Raw genomic sequence first — 26,108 nt, 5'->3', positions numbered from 1 at the left:
AATACTTTAGCGAGTTAACATTTGCTTGTTGCTTAAAAAGGAAGCAAATCAAACAATTCCAGGGGCGCCTGGGTGGCTCAGTCGGTTAAGCATCAGACTCCTTTTATCAGCTCAGGTCTTGATCTTGAGGTTATGGGGTTCAAGCCCTGCGTTGGGCTCCATGCTGGGTATGGAGCCTACTAAATACATACATACATACATACATTTTTAAAAATACATACATAGTTTATTTAAAAATACATACATACATACATTTTTAAAAATACATAAATACATACAATTTATTTAAAAATACATACAACTTTTAAAAATCAATTCTAAAGTGCTTAATACTATATAGTTAGAAGTTTTCAAAAATGGTCTCTCTTTTTAATTGTGTTTTTATATTGCATAGTACTAGATTGCATTGTATGGATTTTCGTTCTTTTTTTTTTTTTTTTTAAAGATTTTATTTATTTATTTGACAGAGAGAGACACAGTGAGAGAGGGAACACAAGCAGGGGGAGTGGGAGAGGAAGAAGCAGGCTTCCCGCTGAGCAAGAAGCCTGATGCGGGGCTCGATCCCAGGACCCTGGGATCATGACCTGAGCCAAAGGCAGATGCTTAATGACTGAGCCACCCGGGCACCCCTGGATTTGCTTTCTTGTTGGGAGATGTAATACACCACTTTACAACTTGGCATAATCTCAGCTGACTTGTTCTAGAGAGTACATTTTGATTGTCTAAATCTAAAAGAACACTTGACTATTATGTTCATGATTGAGACAGGCTTATTCTTTAGGTAAATATCTTGAAGTGAAAATAGATGCCTTTTATTCCTTACATTGCTATTTATTTTTAAAGATTTATTTATTTATTTGAGAGAGAGTGAGAGAGAGCATGTGTACGTGTGGGGGTAAGGGCAAAGGGAGAGAATGTCAGCAGACTCTCCACTGAGCGCAGAGCTGGACTGGGGCTCTATCCCAGGACCCATGAGATCACAGCCTGAGCCAAAACCAAGAATCTGACGCTCAACCGACTGAGCCACCCAGGTGCCTATTTTTTTTTAAATGATCTTCCATTTCTGTGTGATCTGCTTATTATACATGTAGGTTACTTGAGAAATAGTAAGTTTCTAATGAAAATAACAGTTATATTAATACTTTAGATTTTGATGCTCTTTTGTGGATTTCAAAGCAAATCCATATCTCATTTAATTAATTCTCACAACCCCATGATACCCCCAGGCCATGTAAAATTATCTCCATATTTTAAATGAGATGAGACATGTAGGAATTTGCCTGAAAACCCCCCCATTTGGTAAGTGAAGTTACTCCGCTAAACATCTTGCTGCTCTTCTATGAAAGTGAAACAGCCACTCTGGCTTCCAGGTAGATCTCCTTTGTATTTTAAAGGTGTCATGTGGAGGAGCAGCAGTGCTAATATTTTTTATAATGCACATTTTTTGACTGTTTACAAAGTGTCACACACTCTGAGATAATGTCCAAGATTCAGGATTCCTGCTACACTATATTAGCTCTTGATAGTGACTCATTTGCACAGGTATTCAAGCACCAAATATTCACTGATATTTCTGATAGCATCCGTTTGCATTTGTCTGTAATTTTGAAGATTTGACAATGAAAATTTAGAAATAAGAGATTTTATCCTTTAGATTTATACCAAAAGAAAGAAGAAGAAAACATTTTTAAATGCTAAATATCTATTATTATCAGTGGCTATACTACATGGAGTAGATAGATGCCAATTAGTATAAACCATCCTAAAAATAAGACAAGTATTTCCTAAGAAAAAAAGAAAGCTCACATGAGCTGTGAAAGCTTTTTACCTAATAGATGTCCACTCTCGTTTAGAGGGTTCTTGTAACATAAAACTTTGCGGGAGAAGTATGGAAAGGTCTCATCTAAACAAGAGAGCCATTGTACCAAGGTGAATGTTCACCTTTCACATCCCTGGAAGATGGTCACTGCTGTAAACACTCATCCTTAAAATGGAAACCAGGGGCCTCTAACAGTGTTTTTCCTCTGTTCTCCCCCTCCTTCATTCTCCCAGTGACATGCCTGTGTGCACCAGTCCCTACCTGCACTAAGCGGAACATACAGTGGTACTCAAACTAACCGAGGCACTGTCCTTGGAGCAAACTGTCCAGGAGGCAGACTGCCATCAGTCAGTGCTTACTCAGACCCAGGGACCATGTAATCTACCATATTAACATGCAAAAGAAGGGGCACCTGGCTGGCGCAGTCAGTGGAGCATGATCTCAGGGTTGTGGGTTTGAGCCCCACTTTGGGTATAGAGAATTACTTAAAAAATAAAAAAATTTTTTTTTAAAGCAAAAGAAAAATCATTATCATGTGATAAATGATTATCATGTCAATTGATGCAGCAAAAAGCATTTGATTAAATCTAACACCCATTCATTACAAAAATCTCTCATTGAGTTAGAAATAGATAAATACCTGGTACATGCTCTTGATAAAGAGCATGTACCAGGTATCTACAACTAGTAGCATCATATTTAATGGGGAAAGGTTGAATGTTTTCCCCCTTTGATCAGAAACAAGACAAGGATGTCTGTTCTTATAGCACTGTAAGTTCTAGCTACTGTTATCAGGCAAGAAAAAGAAGTAAAAGGCCTACATTCTGGAAAGGGACCTTAAGGGATGTAGGGACTTGGAAAGTGTGGCCTGAGTGGAGTATGTGGTACAGATTATTTTAAAGAAAATGGTACATAGCAGAATTCTCAACACTTTCAGACCCAACACCAGTTTTTTTAGAACAGACATTTTATAATGTCCCCTTAGCTATCCTGAAGTGAAATTCATAAATACTCTTCCTAAAAAAAAAAAAATCAGTATGTTGCCTTTACTATAATATAAAGAAAAATAAAATGAAGATAAATATATAAAATAATATACATTTCAAAATGTAAGTGCTTCGACATTATGACCCTAGAAGACATAATAAATAATCTGATGTATGCATTTCCACATAGGTTCTCTGAGAATGTGACCGCCACAAATGTAGACTGTTACAGGAAGGTGATGTGACAGTGAGAAAAATACCATGAGTGGCCTTGCCTTCTGGGAGATGATTTTCGAAAACAATGGACAACTCCTGATAGAGTTCTGACTAAAATGCATCAAAATCTCCCCTTATAGACATTGAAAATTACATTTTTTGAGAAGTCAGAGGATGTCAAAACATGCAAAAAATGCTTTGTGTTGATGTGTAAGGCCGATTTAGGCTCTACGGGCAGGTTTGACATACCTGAGAGTTCAGTAGGGCGTTTGAAAGTCATGTCTGCCCGTTCACCCTCAGAAGATGTATTTCTAGTCTTCCTTGACTAGCTTATGCTAGTAGAGCCACAAATTTGGGGGGGGGGGAGTGGGTTTTGATTGGTCCCATTGAGAACCATTGTTCTGCTCTACAGCCCTTTTTTGCCTAATATCTTCAACATTTAGTTCCAGTCAAGTGTGGTAGCATTTTAGAAATTCCATCAGCCCTAGCTCCTCCGGGGTCATGAAGCGTGTCTTACTTCTGTGAGTGCTGGCTTTGGGTGCCTTTAGAACATCTCTAGGCCTACCAGACTATAGCCATGGCATCGGGCATGGAGCCATGTGCCTATTCTAGGGGTCTGAGTCTCAAATCTCTGATCATACTCTTGCTTGTAGGCCACATCTCCCTTGCTGAGATTGGCTTATCCCCTAGGGACTTCTGGAAATCGGTCACTGTTGTCCACTTCATTACAGTTTTGGGGTCCTATGGGAATCTCTGCTATGTTGTTCCACCCACCAGGAAGGTCTCTTTAGATGGCTCTATCAGTTTAAAACATGCGCAGATTTAGACAAAAAACATTCTGGCCTCTGCCTAGTAGCTCCTCAGGGTTCAGCATCACAGCAGTGGCAGCAGTAGAAAGTTCTCCTGTCTGTGCATCACTGATTTGCCTCAAGAGTCATCCCACTACCTTTAGTACCAACAAGCCATGCTTCCTGCAGAGACTATAAGGAGTGTGTGCAAAAAAATAAGCATAATTATAGGGCTGTTCTGTTAGCATGAGGCCTAACACAAAACGGTCAGTACCTGCGGACTCTGATTACCATACAGTTCCTTTTTCTTTTTACTATATTTGGCTTTTTTTTTTTTTAAGATTTTATTTATTTATTCATGAGAGACAGGGAGAGAGAGAGAGAGAGAGGCAGAGGCAGAGAGAAGCAGGCTTCCCGCCGAGCAGGGAGCCCGATGCGGGACTCGATCCCAGGACCCCAGGATCATGACCTGAGCCGAAAGCAGATGCTTAGCCATCTGAGCCATCCAGGCGCCCTATATTTGGCCTTTTAACTGAAGATTTTGAAACCTGGAGTTCATGAATGGGCTTCAGAGTGTCAGAAAATTCCATGAAATTGTATTAAAATGTTACTGGTATGGATAGTTTTCCTGGAAGGGGGTTCACAACTTTCATCAAATAATCCGAATAGGTCATAGGGGACTTCTGTTTCTAGCTATTGCAAACTCAAAAACCCTCCTCCTGAGAAGGAGTAAGTCTGGACAGTATATTAAAAACATGCTTGAAGGCATGAAAAAGTCCATAAAATAGTAAAGGCTTACCATGGCAGGATCCAGGTAAGGACAGAGGCTAAGGGAGGTGAACCCATTGTTTGGGGCTGAAGGTGTCTACCAATTCCAGAGGAATCAACCTTATAAGAAGCAAGGTGCTTTTAACAGCATTACAGGGCTAGGAGGGTAAGAATTAGAGTCTATGGCCTACCAATGAGTGAACCCTTCACTTTAGATTGAGACCCTGAGTGTGTGACCTTAAGAGTAAGTGTGAAGTGGACAGGCCCTCACAAGGAGTGCAGTTTAGTTTCAGATCCTTTTAGTTTCTGAAATTGGATTAAGATGGTTCTGGATTGCTAGTACTTGAGGTCTAGCAGAAGCCTCCTTGGAAGAAGCTCTTATTTCTACCAAGAGTGTAATAAATGTAATATTTGGCACAAAATAAAAATAATTAGGCACACAAAGAGCCAAAACAGCAAAATTGAATTAGTAGATACAACAGAGAACAAAACTGACACATAGGAGTTTTAGATACTGGCATTAAAAGTCTCAGACTTTAAAATACCTATACTAGGGGCACCTGGGTAGCTCAGTCAGTTAAGCGTCTGCCTTTGGCTCAGGTCATGATCCCAGGGTCCTGGGGTCAAGCCCCGCAAAGTGGGGGTGGGGGTGGGGTCCTTGCTCAGCGGGGAGCCTGCTTCTCCCTCTCCCTCTGCCTGCCGCTCTGCCTGCTTGTGCTCTGTCCCTCCCCTTCTCTCTCTCGCTCTCTGTCAAATACATAAATAAAGTCTTAAAAAAAATAAAATAAAATACCTCAATCCATGTAATCTACCATATTAATAGGCAAAGGAAGAAAAATCATATTTTCATATCAATTGATGCAAGAAAAAGTGTTTGAGAAGATCTAGTACTCATTCATGACAAAAATCTCTCAATGAGTTAGGAATAGAGGGGAATTACCTTGACTTGATAAAGAGCATATATCAGACACCTACAACTAATAACATCATACTTGATAGTGAAAGATTGAATGCTACCCCCTCTGATCAGAAACAAGGCAAGGGTATCTGTTTTCATAGCACTGGAGGTTCTAGCCATTGTTATAAGGCAAGAGAAAGAAATAAAAGGCCTATATTGAAAAGGAAGAAATAAAACTATGCCTATTTGCAAGAAATCTAATTGTCTATGTGGAAAATCCCAAAAAAGAAAGCAACTCTTAGAATTGATAAGTAAGTTCAGCAGAGTCACCCAATAAAAGATGAGTACACAAAAATCCATATACTAACAATGAACATGTGGAAACTGAAATTAAAAACAATATCACTTACAGTCACCCCTAAAGAAAATGAAATCCATGGGTATATACTTAACATATACTTATATCTTTTATCTAAAAGTGATTAAAATAATAAAAATAAAATGCTGATGAAATTAATTTAAAAAGACCTAAATCAGCAGAGAGACATGAAGTATTCATGCATCGAAAAACTCAACATAATAAAGATGTTAGTTTTCCTCAAATTGATGATCTATAAGTATAAAGCATTTCCTGTCAAAATCCCAGCAAGCTTTTTTGTACACATAGACTTATTCCAAAACTTACATGGAAAGGCCCAGACCCTAGAATAGGTAAAACAGTCTTGACAAAGAAGAATAAAGTGGGAGTGATCACTCTATTCTATCTTAAGGATTACTGTAATAGCTACAGTAATTACATCAGGTGATATTGGCAGAGGCATAAACACAGAGGTGAATGAAATAGGATAGACTCCAGAAATAGAGCCTCACAAATAGGCTCAACTGATTTTTGACAAGTACAGAAACAGTTCAGTAGAGGAGTTTCAACAAGTGGTACTGGTGTACTTGGGCATCAGCCTAAACATTACAACTTACATAAAAACTAACTCAAAATGGATCAGGGACTTAAGTATAAAATGTAAAGTTATAAAACTTTTGGAAAAAAATAGAAAATCTTTAGAAATTAGAGCTAGGTAAAGAGTTCATAGACTTGATACCAAAAGCACAGTACATACAAGGGACAAAAATCTAGGGGCGCTTGGGTGGCTCAGTCGGGCATCTGACTCTTGATCTCAGCTCAGGTCTTGATCTTGGGGTCATGGGCTTGGGCCCCACATTGGACTCCATGCTTGGCATGGAGCCTACTTTAAAAAAAAAAAAAAAAGAAGTCTCAAAACTCAACAGTAAAAGCACAAACCATTCAGTTAGAAAATGGGCAAAAGATATAATAGACATTTTACAAAAAGGGTATACAGATGGTAAATAAGCACATGAAAAGATGTTCAAATCATTAGCCATCAGAGAAATGCAAAAAAATAAAATCACAGTGAGATATCAGCACACACCTATCAGAATGGCTCAAATTGGGGCTCCTGGGTGGCTCAGTTGGTTTAAGCATCTGCCTTCGGCTCAGGTCACGATCCCAGGGTCCTGAGATCGAGTCTCGCATTGGGCTCCGTGCTCCTTGGGGAGTCTGCTTCTCCCTCCACCTCTCTCTCTCTCTATCTGTCTTTCATGAATAAATAAATAAAATCTTAAAAAAAAAGAATTGGCTCAAATTAAAACTAGAACACTGAATGCTGGTGAGGATGTGGAGTAATTGGACCACCTGCATGTTTCTGGTAGGAATGTGGCAGTGGGTCCAGTTTCACACCAAAGGCAAGTGCCTTACTCTATCACTCTAGTACCAGCTTTGGCAATTACACAGACTGTTGACTTCTTGTAGAAGTAATGACAGCTAGAAGACAGTATAATGAGATCTTTAAATGCTGGGGGGAGGGGGGAAGGCTGTCATTCTTTTCAGAATAAGCCATTTTCAGACAAAAAGTAAGAGAATTTATTACCAGCTGACCCACAGTAAAGGAAATGCTAAAGTTGTTCTTTAAGAAGGAAAATGACCGGAATAATCTTCTACCCAAAAAATAGAAGAAATCAATCCTGGTTTTGTACTCTGCTTGGGCCAGTGATTCCAACCCTGGCTGCACATCAGAATCACCAGTGGAATTTTTAAAAAATAACCTCCATGTCCTTCTTCAGTAGGTTTGGTGTGTGGCCTGGGGTCTAATGGTACTGGTGCCCAGCCTTGGGTGAGAAACAACTAGAACACTGGACTAGAATAATGCAGTGAGGTAGCAGGGTGGTAACTGTAGAATGAGAAGCAGGGGGCACTGTGGCTGAAACTGAGTAACTATCTCTTTCCTTTACCTGGGCCTCTGCCTTTATACTTTGTGTGTCTTAGTTGAAAACTTCCCCACAATTTCTCCTCTTTTCCAACCAGGTTCTGTCCCTGCCACCCGTGTAATCTGTCTCCCTTTCATCCTTTATTTTCAGTCCTTTGCTGTCAGGGCAGTTCAGGCATTCACCATGCTGTGACTTCACGTGATAGTTGGCTGTTAGTCTCAACCTCAGTGTCGTCCTCTTCTTCCAGTCTGTCTTGCATGGTGTTGCCAACCCCATCATCATAAAGCATAGCTTATGCCACTGCCCTCCTCAGAAACATTTTCATTGCTCTTCACTGTCTACAAAATAAAGCGTGAACTTCATACTTTTTAAAAATGCAAATCAAATCATTTTCCTTCTAAATACCCTTTAGTTTCATCCTGTTGTGCTTGAAATAGCATTCCCAGTTCCCGTTAACCACAGCTTGTAAGATCCTGTGTGATTGGAAGCCGGTTTTATCTCCATCCTGTTGCATACCGTTCTACCCCTGCTCACACGGCCTAGCAACACTGGCCTTCCTAGGGTTTCTTCAGCCGCACTTTCTTTCTTGCCTTTGATCTGAACTTGCTGATCCATGGCCTGGAATGCTGTTCCTTCCTTTTCCTTCAGGTCTTGGTCCCATGCGCAGTCTTTAGAGTTGCCTCCCTCCCTTCCTGACAATAAACCCATTCTTTCCTCCCTGCTTTTTTCTAGTCACAGCATCCTGATCATCATCTCTTATCATTGTCATTGTTGTCGTGTACTTTATTTATTCATTCCCTCTTCCTCCTCCCCTCACTGGAAGGTAAACTGTGAGTGCAGCAACCTACACTGGCTTGTTGGCTGTTACATCTCCAAAGTGAGGTGCACCATAGGTGCTCAATAGATATCCTCTAACTTATTTTGAACATAGATATGCAATGATAACGTTTTTATAGTAAAGCAACTCTCTGACAAGAGACTCTTGTTTTTCCATTGGTGCTAACAATGTATGAATTCAGGGTTTTTTGCGGAAATCCTGCCTATTCCCATTCTCACATGTAATCTTTGGATGAATGGAGGTCAGGGAGTGTGGTGGAAAATGAAACTGTTTAGGAAAAGACTGACATCTGGGGGAAAACAAGCTGGGAATAGAATTCTGTAATTATGCAAGTTCCAAGAACCTTTACCTTGTAAGCATAGCTCAAGATCTCTGAAATTTCCATAATGATCTTTACTCTATCTGTTCTATAATTATTAGTGATAAAAAGAAATTCAGTCGAATTAATAGTATTTTTTGTTTAAAGGGCATGTCAGAGGGGGTTATATTCACAACTTAAATTTGTGTTGCTTTCTATAGTTTGTTCATACATATTCATTTAACAAGCCCCTATGAAAAATATATCTTCATTTTGAAAATGAGAAAGTGACACTCTAAATGTTAAGAAACATTTAGAAAGCTGGTTGGGTTATAAAACCAGGACATAGGTCTGTTTCATTATTGGGTTTCCCATCCCTGGGGTATCAGGTTTCAATTGAAAGTATCTGTGGCAGGAACTAGAGAGTGAACAGACTTGCTTGTCCTTAAATCCTGGAATCAGTGAAGGTAACTGCTGCGAGGTCAGTGGTCTAAGCCATGTGATAGCTACGTGGGGCTGAGCCCATTGTTCCCTGAATCCCCATTCCATTAGGAGACCAGTCTCATCAAAACTATTACTGCATTCAAAACTCTCAGAATTGCTATTTTTAAAATTTATTTATTTATTTGAGAGAGAGAGCACAGGCAGGGGGAGGAGCAGAGGGAGAAGCTGACTCCCCGCTGAGCAGGGAGCTGGACATGGGGCTCGATCCTGGGACTCCAGGATCATGACCTGAGCCAAAGACAGACATTTAATTGACTGAGCCACCCAGGCGCTCCAACTCAAACAATTTCTCACTGTAATGTTGTTTTGCCCCTGAGAGAGCTACATCCTGACACTCCTTCTTGCTGCCTTATGGAAAATGGATCTGGGGGTGGGAGGAGGCAAGAATAAAAAGCAGGAGAGCAGGTAGGAAGCTGTGACAACATTAGGTGAGAGGTCATAGTGGATAGGATCAGAGTGAAAGTAATGGCACTGGAGAGAAGTACACGGGGGCAGAGTGTATATGAGCTATAATTGACAGATGATGGATCAGATATGGAGGATGAGAGAAAGGGTATGAAGGATGAATCAAAGGTAACAGCTAAAATTTAGAACAACCATGTGGATGGTGACATTTACTCAGATGACAAAGAGGAAAAAGTGGTTTGGGGATGGTGGGAATAATAGTAGTCTTAGACTTGTTAATTGTGAGCTATCTCTTCCACATTCAAAGATACCAAGTAAGCCGGTTGCATATATGAATCTGGAGCATAGGAGAAGGAGCAGGGTGGGGCTAGAAATTTGGAATGTGTTGTAGTCACCCAACGAGAGTGAGATGGGCCTCCTAACACCGTCCCCCAAATTTGGTTCTGATGTAGAGATCAGTGGTCTCACACTTAAACCAAGAGGGCACCACACCCATACCAAGAAGGTATGAAAAAATTTAATACTTATATAATGGGGCTCTCTAGGGAGATCAGCACTGGCTCCCCAGCTGTTCCAGAAATGACTTGAGAGAGCTGGAAAGCAGACTGGTTTGGCTTTTATGGTGGTGAGAGGATGGTCTTGGGCAGGAGTTGCCTTGTGTGGGCTGAGCCTTTTGAGGTTTGCACTTCACGCTGGGGCCACAGGAAGAAGCACCAAGGCCTTCTTGTCACCTGTCCAGATATGGGGCAGAAGGGGGAAGGGGAGCAGTGGGACTTGAAAGCTATCAGCAATCAGACATCAAAAGTAGATTTAAACTCTTTATAACAGAAGACTTCAGAAATAAGCAGTATCTAAAATGATGGAACTAGACGGGGCGCCTGGGTGGGTCAGTTGTTAGGCATCTGCCTTCAGCTCAGGTCATGATCCCAGGGTCCTGGGATCAAGCCCCGCATCAGGCTCTCTGCTCTGCGGAAAGCCTGCTTCTCCCTCTCCCACTCCCCCTGCTTGTGTTCCCTCCCTGGCTGTGTCGCTCTCTGTCAAATAAATAAATAGTCTTTAAAATGATGGAACTACAAAGGATCTCCTGGAGGTTCACTGAGCTCTGAGGACTCCAACACTTAAAAAATCAGATTGAGGAGGAAGTACCAGCAAATTAGACTGGATGAGGAGAGAAACTATAGTACAGTATGCCACCAGCTAAGACAAAAACGTTTCAGGCGAGCAGAAGCCGGGGATACCATGTGCCTGCAGCACCGCGGCATGTGGTGGGTGTGTGTACTGGAGAACGTGGGGTGGCAGCGCTGGGGGGAGAGTCAACGCTTAGGATACCGCTGAGGAGGTGAGCAGGATGGGGGAGAGGTGGGTCCATTAGTTTGCATCATGGCCTTCTGATCAGTGAATTTGTAGACACAGAAGCCAGATTAGAGAAGACTGGGGAATGAATGTGAAGTGGGAAGTGGAGAAGGCAAATTTAGAAAGTTTTCTCAGGAAATTGCTAAATGAAGAGCAAAGAAATGAGCAGTAATTAGAAGGAGGGAGATGTTGGATCAAGGGGAACTTTTTTTTTTTAAGTTCGAGAGTGCTCAGAGCATGGTTATAAACCGATGTGAACAACCGAGTGATGATGCCAGAGAGAACGAGGAGCATGGCTGTAGAGAGAGACCTGGCAAAGAGGGGAGGAGAGGGGGTCAGAGCCCAAGTGAACAGCTCCGCTTTATAGGAGCAGAGACACGCTTCTTCCGTCAGAAGAGGGAGGAGGACAGAAAACAGGGCTGTTTGTGTAGGTGAGTTTATGAACTGGTTGGTGATGACAGGAGCGAGCTCCTTGCTAATTGCTGTTTTCCCAGCTATAGATGAGATGAGGTCCTCTGCCAGGAGTTGTGGGGAAGGGGCAGTGGTGTGATGAGACAGGAGGAGATATGAAGTAATTGCTCAGAAAGTTGTGGAGCAAATCGCCCAGCAAGCATAGGAGGGCCTGAGGCAGTGCCGGGCCCATTTGAGGCTTGTGGTCATGAAATCAGAGCCAGAGCAGGCAGCTCCGGGGTCTGATGTTCTCACCAGTGTCGGCTGTGTGGGCGCTGGCGAAGAGAAGGTAGAGATGGGTTCACGGGGTGGGGGTTTCACGAGGCAAGCGCTACAGCACTTTGGGGTGGGGGTGGCAAGCAGGGAGCTGAGGGTGCTTGCAAAGGAGTGATCATTTAAGCTTGGCAAGGTAGTTATTAAACACTTGACCTGCTTACAGTAAATGTAAAGCATACATTTCTAGATCTGCCTACCTCTGTCTTTCTATATTATGTGAGTATAGGTATATTTTAGTGCTATTGTTTGAATTATTTGTATGGCTCTTTTTAGTTCAGGCTTATTTTCTAAAGCCTTTTGATTTTGGTTTTTGGAAAACCAACTGTATTATCCCCCCTGGAATTAATGAGTGAGCAAGCAAGAGGTTCTGTAAGCAAAAGTAAAAGTTGCAGACTTTGTTATGATTGGACCTGTGTTTGGAAATTCTGTGAATTGTGTTATGTCAGCATCCTGCTCATGGAATAGACTATGTAAACAATGGGTGTTGCGCGGTTCTATGAATGAGCAGCCTTCCTTCTCGCTTACACACTTAACCACTGCAATTCTCCAGATTTCTGAGTGTTTATTTCATAGTAAAAAGGGCTCTAAAAATACCAGGCCAGTTAGGTTTTTATTGTAGATCATTTCATTTAAACTGCAATGGGACATATAAAATTAAAAAAAAAAAATTGAAGGCAGGATTTTGAAGGAAAATCTACATAAGTCTGTAGTAATTTGTTTTGGCTGTGGATGTGAAAGTGCAAAAGAGATGTGAATAACTTTGTTTCGTCTTTTAAGTGAGAGCAATTGGTACATTTAATTGATGTACAAAGGATTTGAATAATAGCACACCAGAATGTCCAAATACTATGCCAGGCTGAAAATATTCCATATACCGAATTTTAAAGTAAAAGAAATTCTCCTTTTGAAGTTGATTTTCAATATATTCATAACTTCTTATCTGCAATATTATTTTTTAAAATTGTGAAGGCATGTCAGATGATAACTTTGAGTGTTCAGAGTGAAATGAGAAAAGGATTAGAATGGATTAAGCTTTAGGACAAGAGACAAGGAGCACAAGTCGTATAGGGGAAGATTATTAGTTGGGGTATGCGAGCTGGACTGAAAAACATGAGACAGCAGAGCACTGCAGGGAGTAGAAGTTAGTAGGAAACAAAGAGATAATCTGTAGAGAAAACAGACCCAAACACTTGATTGTTTCAGCCTGCCAAGTAACAACAATTTTAGGGATATAAGTTGTATTGATTATGAAGATTTAAAAGTATGGACAGGAGTAATAAGTACAAAGAAAACTAACGTTTTGCCTTTCACTGGGTGGGAATTTCTGCCTTCCGGGAACCCTGACCTTCTTCATTGGGCCTGTGGACTTCCCTGACAGTGTCCTCTCCCCAGAAGCAAAGACAGCTGGGGTGGGAAGGAGGGTGTTTTAAAAATGAAGTCATGATAGGAGGGAGGCAGGGGCAAGAGCCAACGAGAGTTTTTTAGGAGAGGACTGCATGAACAACACCAGCTTGTATGCATCCTGAAGCTATGGCCACAGTGACACCACTTCCTTTCCTGAGGAGTGCATCTCGTGTCTCTAACTTGGGGACATTGCAAATATTTAAGTTTGCTATAAGAGATTGTTAATGTTTGATTTGTAGGCAAACAGATTATGAGACAGAATGCACCAAAGACCTCTCTGTCTCTTCCTAATAAGGGTACCTTCTAGACATTTGGCCTGTCTCAAAGAAATTGAGTCAGTCCTGGCACTGAACCATGAGAATTAACATTTATTTAGCACCTACTATGAGCCAGATCTCTAGATGGGTGATTTTCGTACAAGGTTTCTTTCAGTCCTCCTAACCTTGAGAAGTATTGTTTTCTCCATTTCAGAGATAATTTAGAAACTGAAGCTTACTGACAGTGATATTTTACACTGAGCAAGAGTTGCCAGTTGAACCTAGGTATGTCTGACTCCAGGTCCTAGGATGTTTCCACTCCAGAGTATTCTTATTCAGCTCCTCAAGGAATCTTGCTACAGCTACACAGGATGGTCTAAAGCTTGCTTGGATGGTTGTTACAGTAGATTTTGGACCAGAGAAGGATTAATTCTAGCAAAGGTAGGGAAGTGATAGGATGACTTGGGCTTCTCTCTTTGTCTTGATTTATTCTCCAGTGCATGGGAGATAAATATACATTGTGTTCAGGTTGTGGGCAGGTGCTAGGATGGTGGTCCTTAAACTTCACAGTGCAGGTGCTGGGTGATGGTCCTGCTGGAAAAGCTCCATACCCAGAGGTTTTGGTTCAGTGGAATGTCTGCATGGTAATGAGAACCCAGATGATTCTGACTGAGGTGTGTGTCTCCACATCACACCAGGAGAAACACTGAGGTAGATCACCCTGTTTTCACTGGCTCTTCCTTGGTCTCTTCATCCGTTTCTTATCTGATTATGAGATGATAAGCCTAGAGGTGGTGGGCCCACTGTCAGATAAGGGTACACAAAATTGGGCATTGTGATGATTTAGAGGGCAGGAGGTGGACCTTGACCATGAAAATGAAGAGAGAGAAGGCTAAAGTTACCCCAAACCCAGGAGCTGGGTTACTTGGCTGTGTATTCTATTCCCTCCTTACTCAAACTGAGATTGAGCAGAGCAGCTACCGATGATCAGGGATGTGCTGTGAACCAACACTCCCATGCGTGTGCCTCACTTAATTTTGTAACAAACATATAAAATCAATTTTATCATCTACATTTTATAGAAATGGGAACTGGGGAAGCCTGACACTGTTTAAAAAAAATTATCCCAAGATCATATAGCTAGAATCAAAGTCTGTTTAATTTTAAAATCCCACAAGCTTTTTCTTTCCTTCATTTTTTATAAATTACACAAATAATACATCAATATAGTCTCACAGACAGAAACATCAAACAGTCCAAACATTGGAGACTTCTCCCAATCCCATACCCCTCCACAGAAATAATCTCTGGTATCAACAGACTGTACAGATAGTCCCTGACTTTTGATGGTTCAACTGACAATTTTTTGACTTTACGATGGTACAGAAGTGATACACATTCATTCGAATTCGAATTTTGATCTCTTCCAAGGCTAGCAATATGCGGTATGATCCTCTCACGTGATGCTGAGCTGCCACAGCTCCCATCAGCCAGCAATCATGAGGGTGAACGACCGTTAACACTGACGACCGTTCTCGACCCACACGACCATTTGCTTTTTCACTTTCAGTGCAGCATTCCATAAATTACCTGACGTAGTCAATTCTTGATTATAAAATAGGCTTTGGGTTAGGTGATTTTGTAAGTGTTCCGAACACAGTGAAGGTAGCCCTGGCTAAGCTATGATGTTGGGTAGCTTAGGGGTATTAAATGCACTTTCAACTTATGATATTTTCAGCTTATGATATGCTTATTGGGACATAATCCTATCATAAGTAGTGGAAGATCCATAGAGCCTTCTAGTCTTTGCATTTATATATGAAAATATCTTAATTTTTTTGTGTTTCTTTTCATATAAAGGTAATAACTCTGCATGTATTATTCTGTAACTTACTTTCTCACGTAATACTAAGTCCTGTAGTTATTTCCGTATCAATTAGAAAGTCTTCTTTATATAGCCAGGACTCATCTTTATACCAGAAACAGCAGGAATATGCACAAACTATAATCCAAACCAACTTTAAAAAGCAGGCATGTGTTTAAACCAGAGCTGCTTAGCTGGGACTGTTTTGCTCTTGAGGGGATTTGGCAATGTCTGGAGAGATTTTTGGTTGTTACAACTTGGAGGGGGGTTGCTCCTGGCATGTAGTCGGTAGAGGCCAGGAATGCACAGGACAGGCCCCAACAAAGAATTATCAGGCCCAAAATGTCAATAGTGCAGAGACTGAGAAAAACCTCCTCATCTTAAGGGATTTCAGCAGCCTCCTGAAGGGCTTGATCGATACATAGTTTCTCAGCATTAACCTTTAATTAAGAGTGCTGAGTAATAAGTCAATTAGTTTTAAATGGTTGGATTTCAAGTTTTCTGAGGAAGAAAACAATTATACTCTAGCCTCTTCCCTGATTTGCAATCATATTTGAACTTTTATACCTCACAGTGTGTGGTTTATGAAAACGGCAAAATAATCAGTGACTAATTATTGAATCTTGCATCCCAGTTTCTTGAACCATGCTTCCCCACCTAATAGGGAAGGGTGTTTCTCAACAGATGTTTTATATGGTTAGTTTTCCTTCAGTAGTAAATTGCTCACTGAATTAAACTTTGTCCACTTTGGCTTGAGTAGATACTGATTCTATAAAATTAGAAATCATTTAGCAGTTTCAACTATTGAAATACAATAGTTTCAACAATTGAAATAAAAGGAACTGTGGTAATTGCACATCTATTAGATTGAACCTGCCATGCCCAAATAAGACTAATAAGCGAGACTGTTGGAAAAAAACTGTCGGGTTCCAGATTGGGAATTGGCATTATTTAGGTTAATTTATTTAGACTGCTCTTTTATGTTGAAGGAGATAATGTATAAGTTCTAAGCTTAGGCTGTTTTTATCCTTTAAAAAGTCTATTTATTACCACTTTGCTAAAGTATGCATAATCACAAATATTTGCAATGAAAATAATGAGGGGTTTTTTTTCCCCTCAAAATGATTTTAAATTAATAAACATGTCTGATTTTTAAGAGGAACATACTAGAAATAAAACCATATCTTTAATTTAGGACTCATTTCTTCTTGATTTGGATTGCAGATTTTTCTAGTACCTGGTGGTATGCCAGTTACATTTTGAAATATTTTTTAATTCTTAATTTATAGAAATAACAAAAAATACTATCAAAACTTAGAAAATGTTTTTAATTTACAGAATTCTAAATAACTTTCCAAGCAATTTATATCTTAGTTGTTTTATAGTTTTATGAAGAGCAATGGGTATGCATTATAACATGAAAACAGTCTTCCTTATAATTTTAGATATTAAGGATTTTAAATTTTAGAAGAGTTAGCAGTGAAACTACATCACTGTAATATTTTTTTCCTGAGAAGTCTCAGTATTATGGGTGCTTCAGACTAACAGGCACAGAATAATTGTGATGGTGTAAAATATTTAATTCTCTTTATCCCACTTTGTCTCTTAGAACCTTCACCCAGAAGTAATTTGCAGAGTTTGTAGTTCTGCCCCTTGTGTCTGTATCCCTGACCAGCACCTTGTTTAGTGTGCCTGCTTTTGAACTTCAGAGAAGTGGAGTCATACTGTGTATTTATTTCTATAATTTTATTCTTTTCCTTAACATGTGCTGTGCTTGCTTTTCTATGTAAGTTTTAGAAAAGCTTCTGAAATTCCACCAAAAAAACCTATTTAGAATTATTAATGGTACTACATTGAGTCTCTATGACAGAGAATTTACATCTTTATGACACTGAGTTTTTCTTGGTGAAGCCATAGTGTATCTCTCCCTTTAGGCAGGTCTTTAATAGATGTCTTAAAGTTTTGTGACATTTATCTTCTTTGTTGTTCTGTCATGTAGTGTCATGCGCAGGGCACTGCTGGTCCATTTTACTTTATAGAGGGCAATTTTTCTTCTTTTTCACTGAAGTAATATATTTAGTCACCGCTTATATGTTGGTCTGTATTCTAGATTGTGTTTGTTGTCAGGGGAAATAATGATTTAAGATTGTGTTATTAAGAAAATTAGCCAGTTTTCACTATGATATCTAATTTAGGAAAATATAAATCACTTGCAGGGATTTAATTAATTGAAAATTTTAATATTAAATGTAACAAACAGAATAATAACATAAATGTTTTACTAGACATTTATATAAAATGCCATGGGAATATAAAAAAAGAAGTGACTAATTCAGTATTTGGGCACAGGTATTTTATATGGTAAATGAACGTGCCAAGTATTCAAAATGACATCAGTTCTATTGGCCAACAACTGAATAGACCGGATGCTTTTGTAAAAGCTTGAGAGAAGAGAAGATTAATTATGTTGTGCTGTACCTCGAGGATTAAATTTTTTGGTCAAAAATGGATAAATTGGATTGAATTAGCAGAAGCTTTGTTTTGCAATTCAGGTTTGCAGGAAAAACAGTGTTGTTGTTTTTTTTAAGATTTTATTTATTTATTTGACAGAGAGAGAGAGCACAAGTAGGCAGAGTGGCAGGCAGTGGAAGAGGGAGAAGCAGGCTCCCCACTGGGCAGGGAGCATGATGCGGGGCTCGATCCCAGGACTCTGGGATCATGACCTGAGCTGAAGGCAGCCGCTTAACTGACTGAGCCACCCAGGCGCCCCTACAGGAAAAAAAGTTTTAAAAATGTGTAGCTGTCCATTACAGTTTTTATTTAAGGATAGTCAAGACAGATTTTTTATTTTCTAGTGCCCTTTTAGCAAAGATGGTCCTTGCTGCTGCTTCTCCTGTCCCTTCTGGGTGCTCTCATACCGTGGTACTCTTAGATTGTCACAAATTTAGTAGCACCAAAGCAGCATATTATTCAGTGAAACTACATTCACATTGGTGTGCCAGGTTCCAGTCAGTGTTACCAAATTAAGTAAACCCCTTTGAAGTAAAAGCACATAAGCAATGTCATGTTTTTTCCATTATTCTGTGGGTATTTTATGGGCTGAAACTTAGGAAAGCAAATTGTGAAAAGGAAAATTCATCATTTTATACTGTAATGAGGTTACAGAGGAATCCTGCAGTAATTATATTGTTCAGTAACTATAAATGAGCAATCCATTCTATTTATTTTTATTCGGCTAGTGTTTATTGAATGCCTAGTGTATGCAAAGTGGAGGGCTAGTCAACAGTTGCTCTAGGGAGTATAAAGATGGGAAGACCGTCCCTTTCCTGGGGAGCCTACAGGCTAATGAGTAGAAGAGGAAAAAGATAACTTCACTGCAAGGCAGAACTTGGTAGGCACTGTCAAAGAAATACAGATAGGATGCTGTGGAGATTTCAGGAGAATCTGATCTCATCCTGTAAGGAACTGGATCAGGAGTCTTGGAGAAAGATGGATTTTGAAAGACATGTGTAATTCTGGCAGCTAGAAATGTGTGGAGGTTGTGGGTTTTCTTAGGAGAAAGAAATGGTAGGGAGGTGGGAATGTGGTGACCAGCAGGGAGTTTGATGCGACCAAATTGCTGGGATCAAAGAGAAAGACCAGGAGAAATAAGATTGACCAGGTGGGCTGTGCTTAGGCATCCAGCAAAGGCTGGGAGCAGGAGGAGTGACAGGAGCATTTCCCGGGTGTTTCTGCCCTGCCTACTCTAGCCTCTTTCCCTCTGCTTCTCTCTGCTCCTTCCCTAATGGTTTTGTGTGTCTGTCACATCACACAGCCTCTCTTTCTCTCTTTCCCTGCCTCCTTCCCCTCACTCTTTCTGTCTGTACCAAGCTGTCAGAATCAGCTCAGAAGTCATCATCTCTGGGAGCATTCTGAAACCCTACAGTTGGAATTAATCATTATTTCCTCTGTTCCCACAGTGATTGTCTTACCCCCTCGTTGTAGCACTCACTGCATTCTGTCTTATATTATGGCTGTTTCCATCTCGATCTCTCTTCCTTGGGCCATAGGGTCTTCTTATCCCAATACCTTAGTAGCATGGTTTGAATATAGATCACATTCAGTGTGTTTGTTGAATGAATAAGGGATCCTTGTTTATAAACAGTTTTTATTTATATTATGTATAAAGAGCTAGATGCAGTAGAGACCAAAGTGATGGAAATTCTAAAAGACTTTAATGATCAGATGAAGAAATTGTTTGGAGAAGCATGAAATATGTGCTCTGTCTCAGTTCAAGAAAATTTACCACAGTTTGGCTCTCCTAGCCTGAGCAGAAACCACAGTCCTTCTTCCACAACCCAACCCTGTGCCAAACCACAGCCTCATTGCTCCAACTTTCCTAACCCGCCTGTGAATGTGCTGCCTGTTACGAGATGGAGCAGATACAGTGAGGTGAGGACAGAAAAGACACCTGAAAGCAAGGGCAGTGGATTTTCCTCTGATTTATTTAAAACTTATCTCCTTATGAAACTTCACCTTCATGGTATAAGCAGTTTTAAAATGGCTTTTCAAACACTAACAGTGTTCTTAAAACTCCTGCATGAATAAAAATTGGGCTTCAAATGTTTTGTACACCGCTGTGTTCATTCCTACACCTTCCACCCTCGAAGGATTTTAGATCACGAGTCAGGGGGATGTATTTGCACATTTTCTTTATGCCCTTCAAGTTAGAACCTGTGTGTTTACATACACATCCTTTTTGTGGATACTGATTCCTATATTCAGAAACCCAGTTCTTCATCAGTTCATTAGTAAAATGAGAGGATTGAAATAGAGGATTTCCAAGATTGCTCTCTCAGCATTTACAAAATAATCAATTATCATATGACAGTAGGAATGAATTTTTGTCCAAGGGCCAGATGCTCACAGAATCTTTAATGGTTTTCTGTTTGGACTGTTAGCCACTAGGTGGCAGTAAAAAAAATTCTTAGCAAGGTCTAGTTTGAGGTGTCGATTCTGAAGTTACGTAACCATAGCCAGGCCTCAGTATGCTGTTTCTTAGGACCTGTGATTATTTTACCAGGGATAAAACTCTTGTGGCCCTCCATAGCAATTCTTACTAGAGAATTATGGGAAAAAAAGAGACATAAGTTAAAGCATGTAATTTTATTTTACAAAACATTTTCTATGATAAAACGTAAGCCATAAAGGGTCTTATGCTGAGGACCAGTCAGAATTGCATTGTTATGATAAAAAACTATTCCAGCTGCCTTGTGTAGAGTGGATATAGGGAGGTTCCTTATAAGTTTTGGCCATAGAGTAAGTAACCAGCTTTGGTAATTGTGGAAATTTTGGAAATACAGGTAGTTGAAAGAAGAAATTTTAAATCACTGCTAGAAAAAAAAAATCTGTGTTAACTATTTGGTATATTTCTTCTCAGCATTGTTTTTCCATACAAAATTAAAATCACATTGAACATACAGTTTGACATCTTGCTTTTTAAGTAAATGTTACATAGTCTTTTCCTATGTCATTAAATATCTGTTTCAACATAATTCACACTGTTGCATAAACCATGATGAATTCAACCAATCCAGTGTTGTGTGGGGTCCTTGGGTTCCTTCTTAGTTTTTCACTATTATAAGTAATGCTGCTCTGAACCTAAAACTTTCATTAAGATATATTCTTGGAAATTAAATTACTGGGTAAAAGGATATGAACTGTAATGCTTTGGCTACATATCATCAAGTGATTTCCCAGAAAGGCTTTACAAATTTGTGCTCCCAATAGGGACAGAGTGCCCCTCTCACCACATCCTTGCCAACACTGAGTAGTATAGTATGGGGTTTTTCTTTGTTTGTTTTTGTTTTTTAAACAGGTAGGAGGTGGGATGGGGAACTAATATTTATAGCATTTGATTTTTTAAAAATCATTTTCTAACCATATCATTTTAGGAATTTAGTCTAGGACAGGTCTGCCAATTAAGTTGTTTTCATTTTTCCAAGACCTTAAATATTAGAGTAAGCTTGCATAAAGCAGGCATTATGAATACTATCTAGGGAACTGTTTATTACTCAGGAATTATTTACAGTCCCTAGTCATACCCTCTGAATCTATTGAGTGTCCTAAAATTTTTTTTCTTTTTTTCTTTTTCTTTTTCTTTTCTTTTTTTTTTTAAACTTATCATTGGCTCAGCTACCAAAGTAACTCATACACTTTTAAGAAGCAAGCCTCCATGCATTGGTTCAAGGACCAGGATGTGAGTGCTTCTGGGAGGCACTGGATTTATAGGGGAAAGACTTGGCATGGTTTTCCTTAAGATCTACAATCTTAACTGATCCCTAACTGTTACAGCCTTGAAATTGGTTTCCTTCTACTGTACATACACTGTATGACTTTTTATACCAACTAAGCTTGTAGTACTTTGTGCTTTAATTTTTTAAGGGTCAATCATGTGAATTATACTGACAGGAGCCACCTGTTTATAGGTGGTTTAAGTGAAACTTGCTTAATTGAATTTTATTAAAAACTTGATTTATGGGCTTTTAAGTGAGACGCCATACTTAGAAAACTTAGCACAGTATTTCACACATGGAAAGCACTCATAAATTTTAGTTGTCTTAATTGTTAGAATTCCCTCAAGAAGTGACATTTAACCAGGTCTGGAGGAACCCTCATGGCAGAGGGACTGGAACATCCTAAAGTCCTGAGGAGCCAAAGAGCCTGTAGCCCTATGTGGCTCCAAACAAGCCAGTGAGGGAAAGTCAGCCCTAGGCGGGGGCTTAGCTTTGAGAAGAAGTTTAGGCTTCACTGGGAGAGCAATTGAGAGCCATAAAGGGTCATAAGCTGAGGACAAATCATATTTGCATTGTTATGTTAAAAAACGATTCCATCCACCTATGGAGAGTGGTTACAGGGAAGTTCCTTACAAGGTTTGGCCATAAAGTAAATAACCAGCCTTGGGCACATTACTTAAGCTAAGTGTGTCTTAGTTTCCTCATCTCCAACACAGATTTAGTAATAGTAGTAGTACTCACACCATAAACTCTGAGTTGTTATTTATTTGTCATGTCCTCAGAACAGCTTCTAGTGCTTTAAATGTTGGTTAAATTTAGAATGCTGAAAGTTAAGCACTTCCAGTACTACCCTCCCTCCAAATAGCTGACCTCCACCATGGAAAACCCAGACTGGCCCTGACTCTGAGTCCTTGGCCAAGCCTAGTTTCCAAACCAAGCCCAGCTTCCTCGGAACCTCCCCGTGTCTGGTCTGGGGTGGGTGCCTCCACATGGATGTGGCATATGCTGGCCAGGCCCGGCTGGCCTTCCTTCCCTAGAGCACTTGCATGGCACTTCACACAGTGGGTCAGGCCGCAGTTAGCCACTTACACCGTGTGGGCTTCATGCTGGGGTGAATTACATAGAACTCGCCAGTACCCACCGATCCTCAAAGGATGGCACACTGGAGGTAACTTACCTCCCCTGGCGTTGCCAACCTGACCATGACTGCTTACTCTCACCCATATGGCACTTGGTGTTTGAAACCAACTGGGCTGTCCTCAGCTCCTGTTTGCTTTCTGTATTTATAAAGGACAGCTTTGAACTGAAAGAGAAAAAAAGGCAAATAATATGCAAATTCCATCCAGCCTTTTCTTCTTCACTCTAGTAAGGAGCCTCTTAAGTATTTTATACTTATAAAAAGTTTACTTTAACTCTATAAATCTCTGTTTTTCTCCCTCCTCAGTGACTTACTTTTGTAAAGTCATGTGATACATGTTGCTGGGTTTTTAAAAAATCATCAATATCTTTTGCTTAGTAGTTAGTAATGTTTCAAAGCTACTTTCTTAACTTGCTATGAATTTTTCCAGTTTGAAAATAGTAAATGGGATCGCATGCAGGGACAGCAGTTTTCAACCTGCATGACTTAGTAGTGTTGCCTGGAGTCCTGTTTTGAGGATCATGAGGCAAATCTGAGCTCGCAGGGAGAAAGTATCATGATCTACAAGAAAGGGTGCACACCAGATCCAGGGTAGAATTCTCCCTGGGAGGAAGGACGACTGTAGAACTGGTCGGGGAAGGGAGAGATGGCACAGAAGGCCTCCTCAGTGTTTCTAATGCTTGTTAAATGTGGTGATGGGTGAAATTTGTCATATTATTTTATATCTTTTTGAATATGTGAAACAGTTCATGATAAAATTGAAATGATGCCATCAACCCTGGGCATTACTGGTAAGTTTGTTGTCCTGGTCTGGAGGGGCCTACCCTTGACTGAGGTAACACAGCCCCTTCCCTAGATTCAGTGGTCCTCCAAGTATTTGTATATGGACTCATACACTTAGATGCACATACACGAGTTTATTTTATCTCATAATGTGTACTTACAAAATGCAATACAGAACTTAAAAAAGAATAAAAAAGAATAAAAAGGTATATTCCCTGTAAATACACTGAAAACCACAGGGTTGTACACTTTAAAGAGTAAATTTTATAGTATATGAATTATATCTCAATAAAGCTGCTGTTGAAAAATAAAATGTTTCCAAATAGAACACTTTTTCAAAAAGTAAGTATTTTTTTTTCTGATTTTAATAGTAGTACACATACACACATAGGAAACTGGAAAATGTACTAAAGTAGAAAAAAATATATATACCCATAATAGCACCACCCCAGAGACTGTTAACATTTGGTGATAGTTTCTTCCATTATTTTTTCATTTCCATGTATGGATTATTTTTATATTGATGAGATTGTTTCTGAGTATTAAAATTTGCATCTTCCTTTCTTCATTTAACATTGTAATACAACTATTTAAAATGCTCTCATAAATTCTTTATAAACATTTTAATGGTTTACAGTGGGCCAATGTATGAGGGTATTATAAATTAATCAGTTCCTGCTGTTAGCATTTTTCACTATGAGAAATACCATTGTAGTGAACATCTTTGATTATAATCCCCATCATCATATTCGGATTTATTTCCATAAATGTGTGCCAGATACATTAGAAGTTATGAAATCTTTTAAAAACCTTTAATATGTATGTCCAAGTTGCTCTTTATAAGGCAGGCCTCTACTACCCTATAAGGCACCTTTGTTCAGGTTATAAACCTCTGGGCAGATATAGCCCAGGCAGTCTGAGCTTGGGGTGGGAAATGGGCTGTGTTACACCCACTCACACCCCCTGGGGGTGTCTCAGTGTGGTTCACAGCAGCAGGATGTATGGATACCCATTTATATTTTAATAGCTCACATAGAGTACCTGTTTCAGAGAACCCAGATTAGCATTTGGTATTTAGGTCTGTAAAATCTTTAATTCATTAAGTGAAAAACGGTATGTTGATGTTTAAATTTACCCTTTGGTTTTATGAGTGTGAACATTTATTGGTGTGTTTCTTGTGCATTTGTATTTTCTTTTATGAATTATCTGTTCATACTCATTTTTTATGTTCTTAGTGTTTGTCATGTATTTTGCACATTTATTTATGATCTGTCATTACTTGTTAATAATATTCTTCCTAGTTGGTGCTTATATTATTTTATGAAAGCACAAGGTTTTATTTCTATTTAGAAAAACCAATGATTTGCTCTCTTAATTTTCAGTTTACAAAGTTCTTCCCTATTCAGACACCTGAAAAGTACTGTTTTCTTCTCATTTATTATTTCATTTTTACATTGATCTCTTTACGTTGATGTTTAACTTTACATTAAATTCAAGTATATTTTGATGAATAACATAAGGTACAAATCTAATTTTTTTTTCAAATAGCGTTCCCATAACACCATTTAGTGCATCATCTTTCCTTAGTAATTTGTGGTATGTTCCTTGTCATGTGTTAAATTATAGCTACTTTGATAAAAATATTTTGCTGAGTTTAAAAACAATAAATATCACATTCTTAATATGGTTAAAGCACTGTTCATTTATTATATATTTTTGCTTCACTGTTAACATTTGTTTAAATTGACCTATTTTTAATGTGATAATTTTAATGCTAACTTATTTCTTCTTTATACCATGAATCCAGATGAACTGAGTATTTGGACAAATTAGGATTACTCATTTCACAGAGATGAGTGCATTTACAGATGACCTAAACTCTAGACATTATACATAATAGGCACTTGCACTCGCTTTTAATAACTTTGTCTGTTTATGTTTTTAAGGGGTTGTTATCTCATATACTTTCGGCATTCAGATTTGATACAAAAGAAGTTGGTCTTTTTACTCAAGGTCTTGGATATGCACCTGCAGATTACTGTCCTGGTTTGCTTAAAAATGTGAGTATTTTTAATAGTATTGAAATTTTTGTTGCTTAATGTACCATTGGCAAAAAGGGTAAATGGAAATATCTCACTCTTCCAGGAGAGATGTTTAACTTTTCTCTGTTTATCTCTTCTTACCTTGGGCCGACTTACAGCCATGTAAGGAAGAAACGTGAGGTGGGAGATTATGAGAAAAAAGAAGGAAACCAGGAGAGGTTATTCTAAATCAACCAACCCCTCTTTTCTCTTAACGGATCTCATTTATTCTCTCAAAGATTTTTGGGAGAAGAGATTTCCTTAACCAGTGTAAACACACCCTTTTACTGTTGGGTGAATTTTGTATTTAAAATAACCTGATAGGAACTTTATGTTAAAGCAAAAAATTCAATAAGTAACAATGTTGTAAATAGTATTATATATTCACATCTTAGTATTAAAGCTATGTTTCCTTTTGCCTTGAATT

General features: G+C 39.2%; 1 protein-coding gene across 12 annotated transcripts in view; it reads left to right on the top strand.

Annotated features, from left to right (window-relative positions):
- The window catches only part of FANCC (FA complementation group C), a 275,913-nt gene that overhangs the window by 156,639 nt on the left and 93,166 nt on the right, over positions 1 to 26,108 (top strand). For all 12 annotated transcript variants that reach the window (XR_014139961.1, XM_081802919.1, XM_081802917.1 and 9 more), the window contains one exon: positions 25,547 to 25,660. Coding sequence is in view for 11 of the 12 variants with exons in the window: in XM_081802919.1 (XP_081659045.1) it covers positions 25,547 to 25,660 (114 nt within the window). In the remaining variant the exon portion in view is untranslated. The remainder of the gene's footprint in view (positions 1 to 25,546; positions 25,661 to 26,108) is intronic.

The sequence above is a fragment of the Leptonychotes weddellii genome, chromosome 14, assembly GCF_054177405.1.
Source record: "Leptonychotes weddellii isolate Sample4059 chromosome 14, ASM5417740v2, whole genome shotgun sequence".
NCBI lineage: Eukaryota > Metazoa > Chordata > Mammalia > Carnivora > Phocidae > Leptonychotes > Leptonychotes weddellii.
Note: the sequence above shows the minus strand (reverse complement) of the source record. Positions and strands in the feature narration are given on the sequence as shown.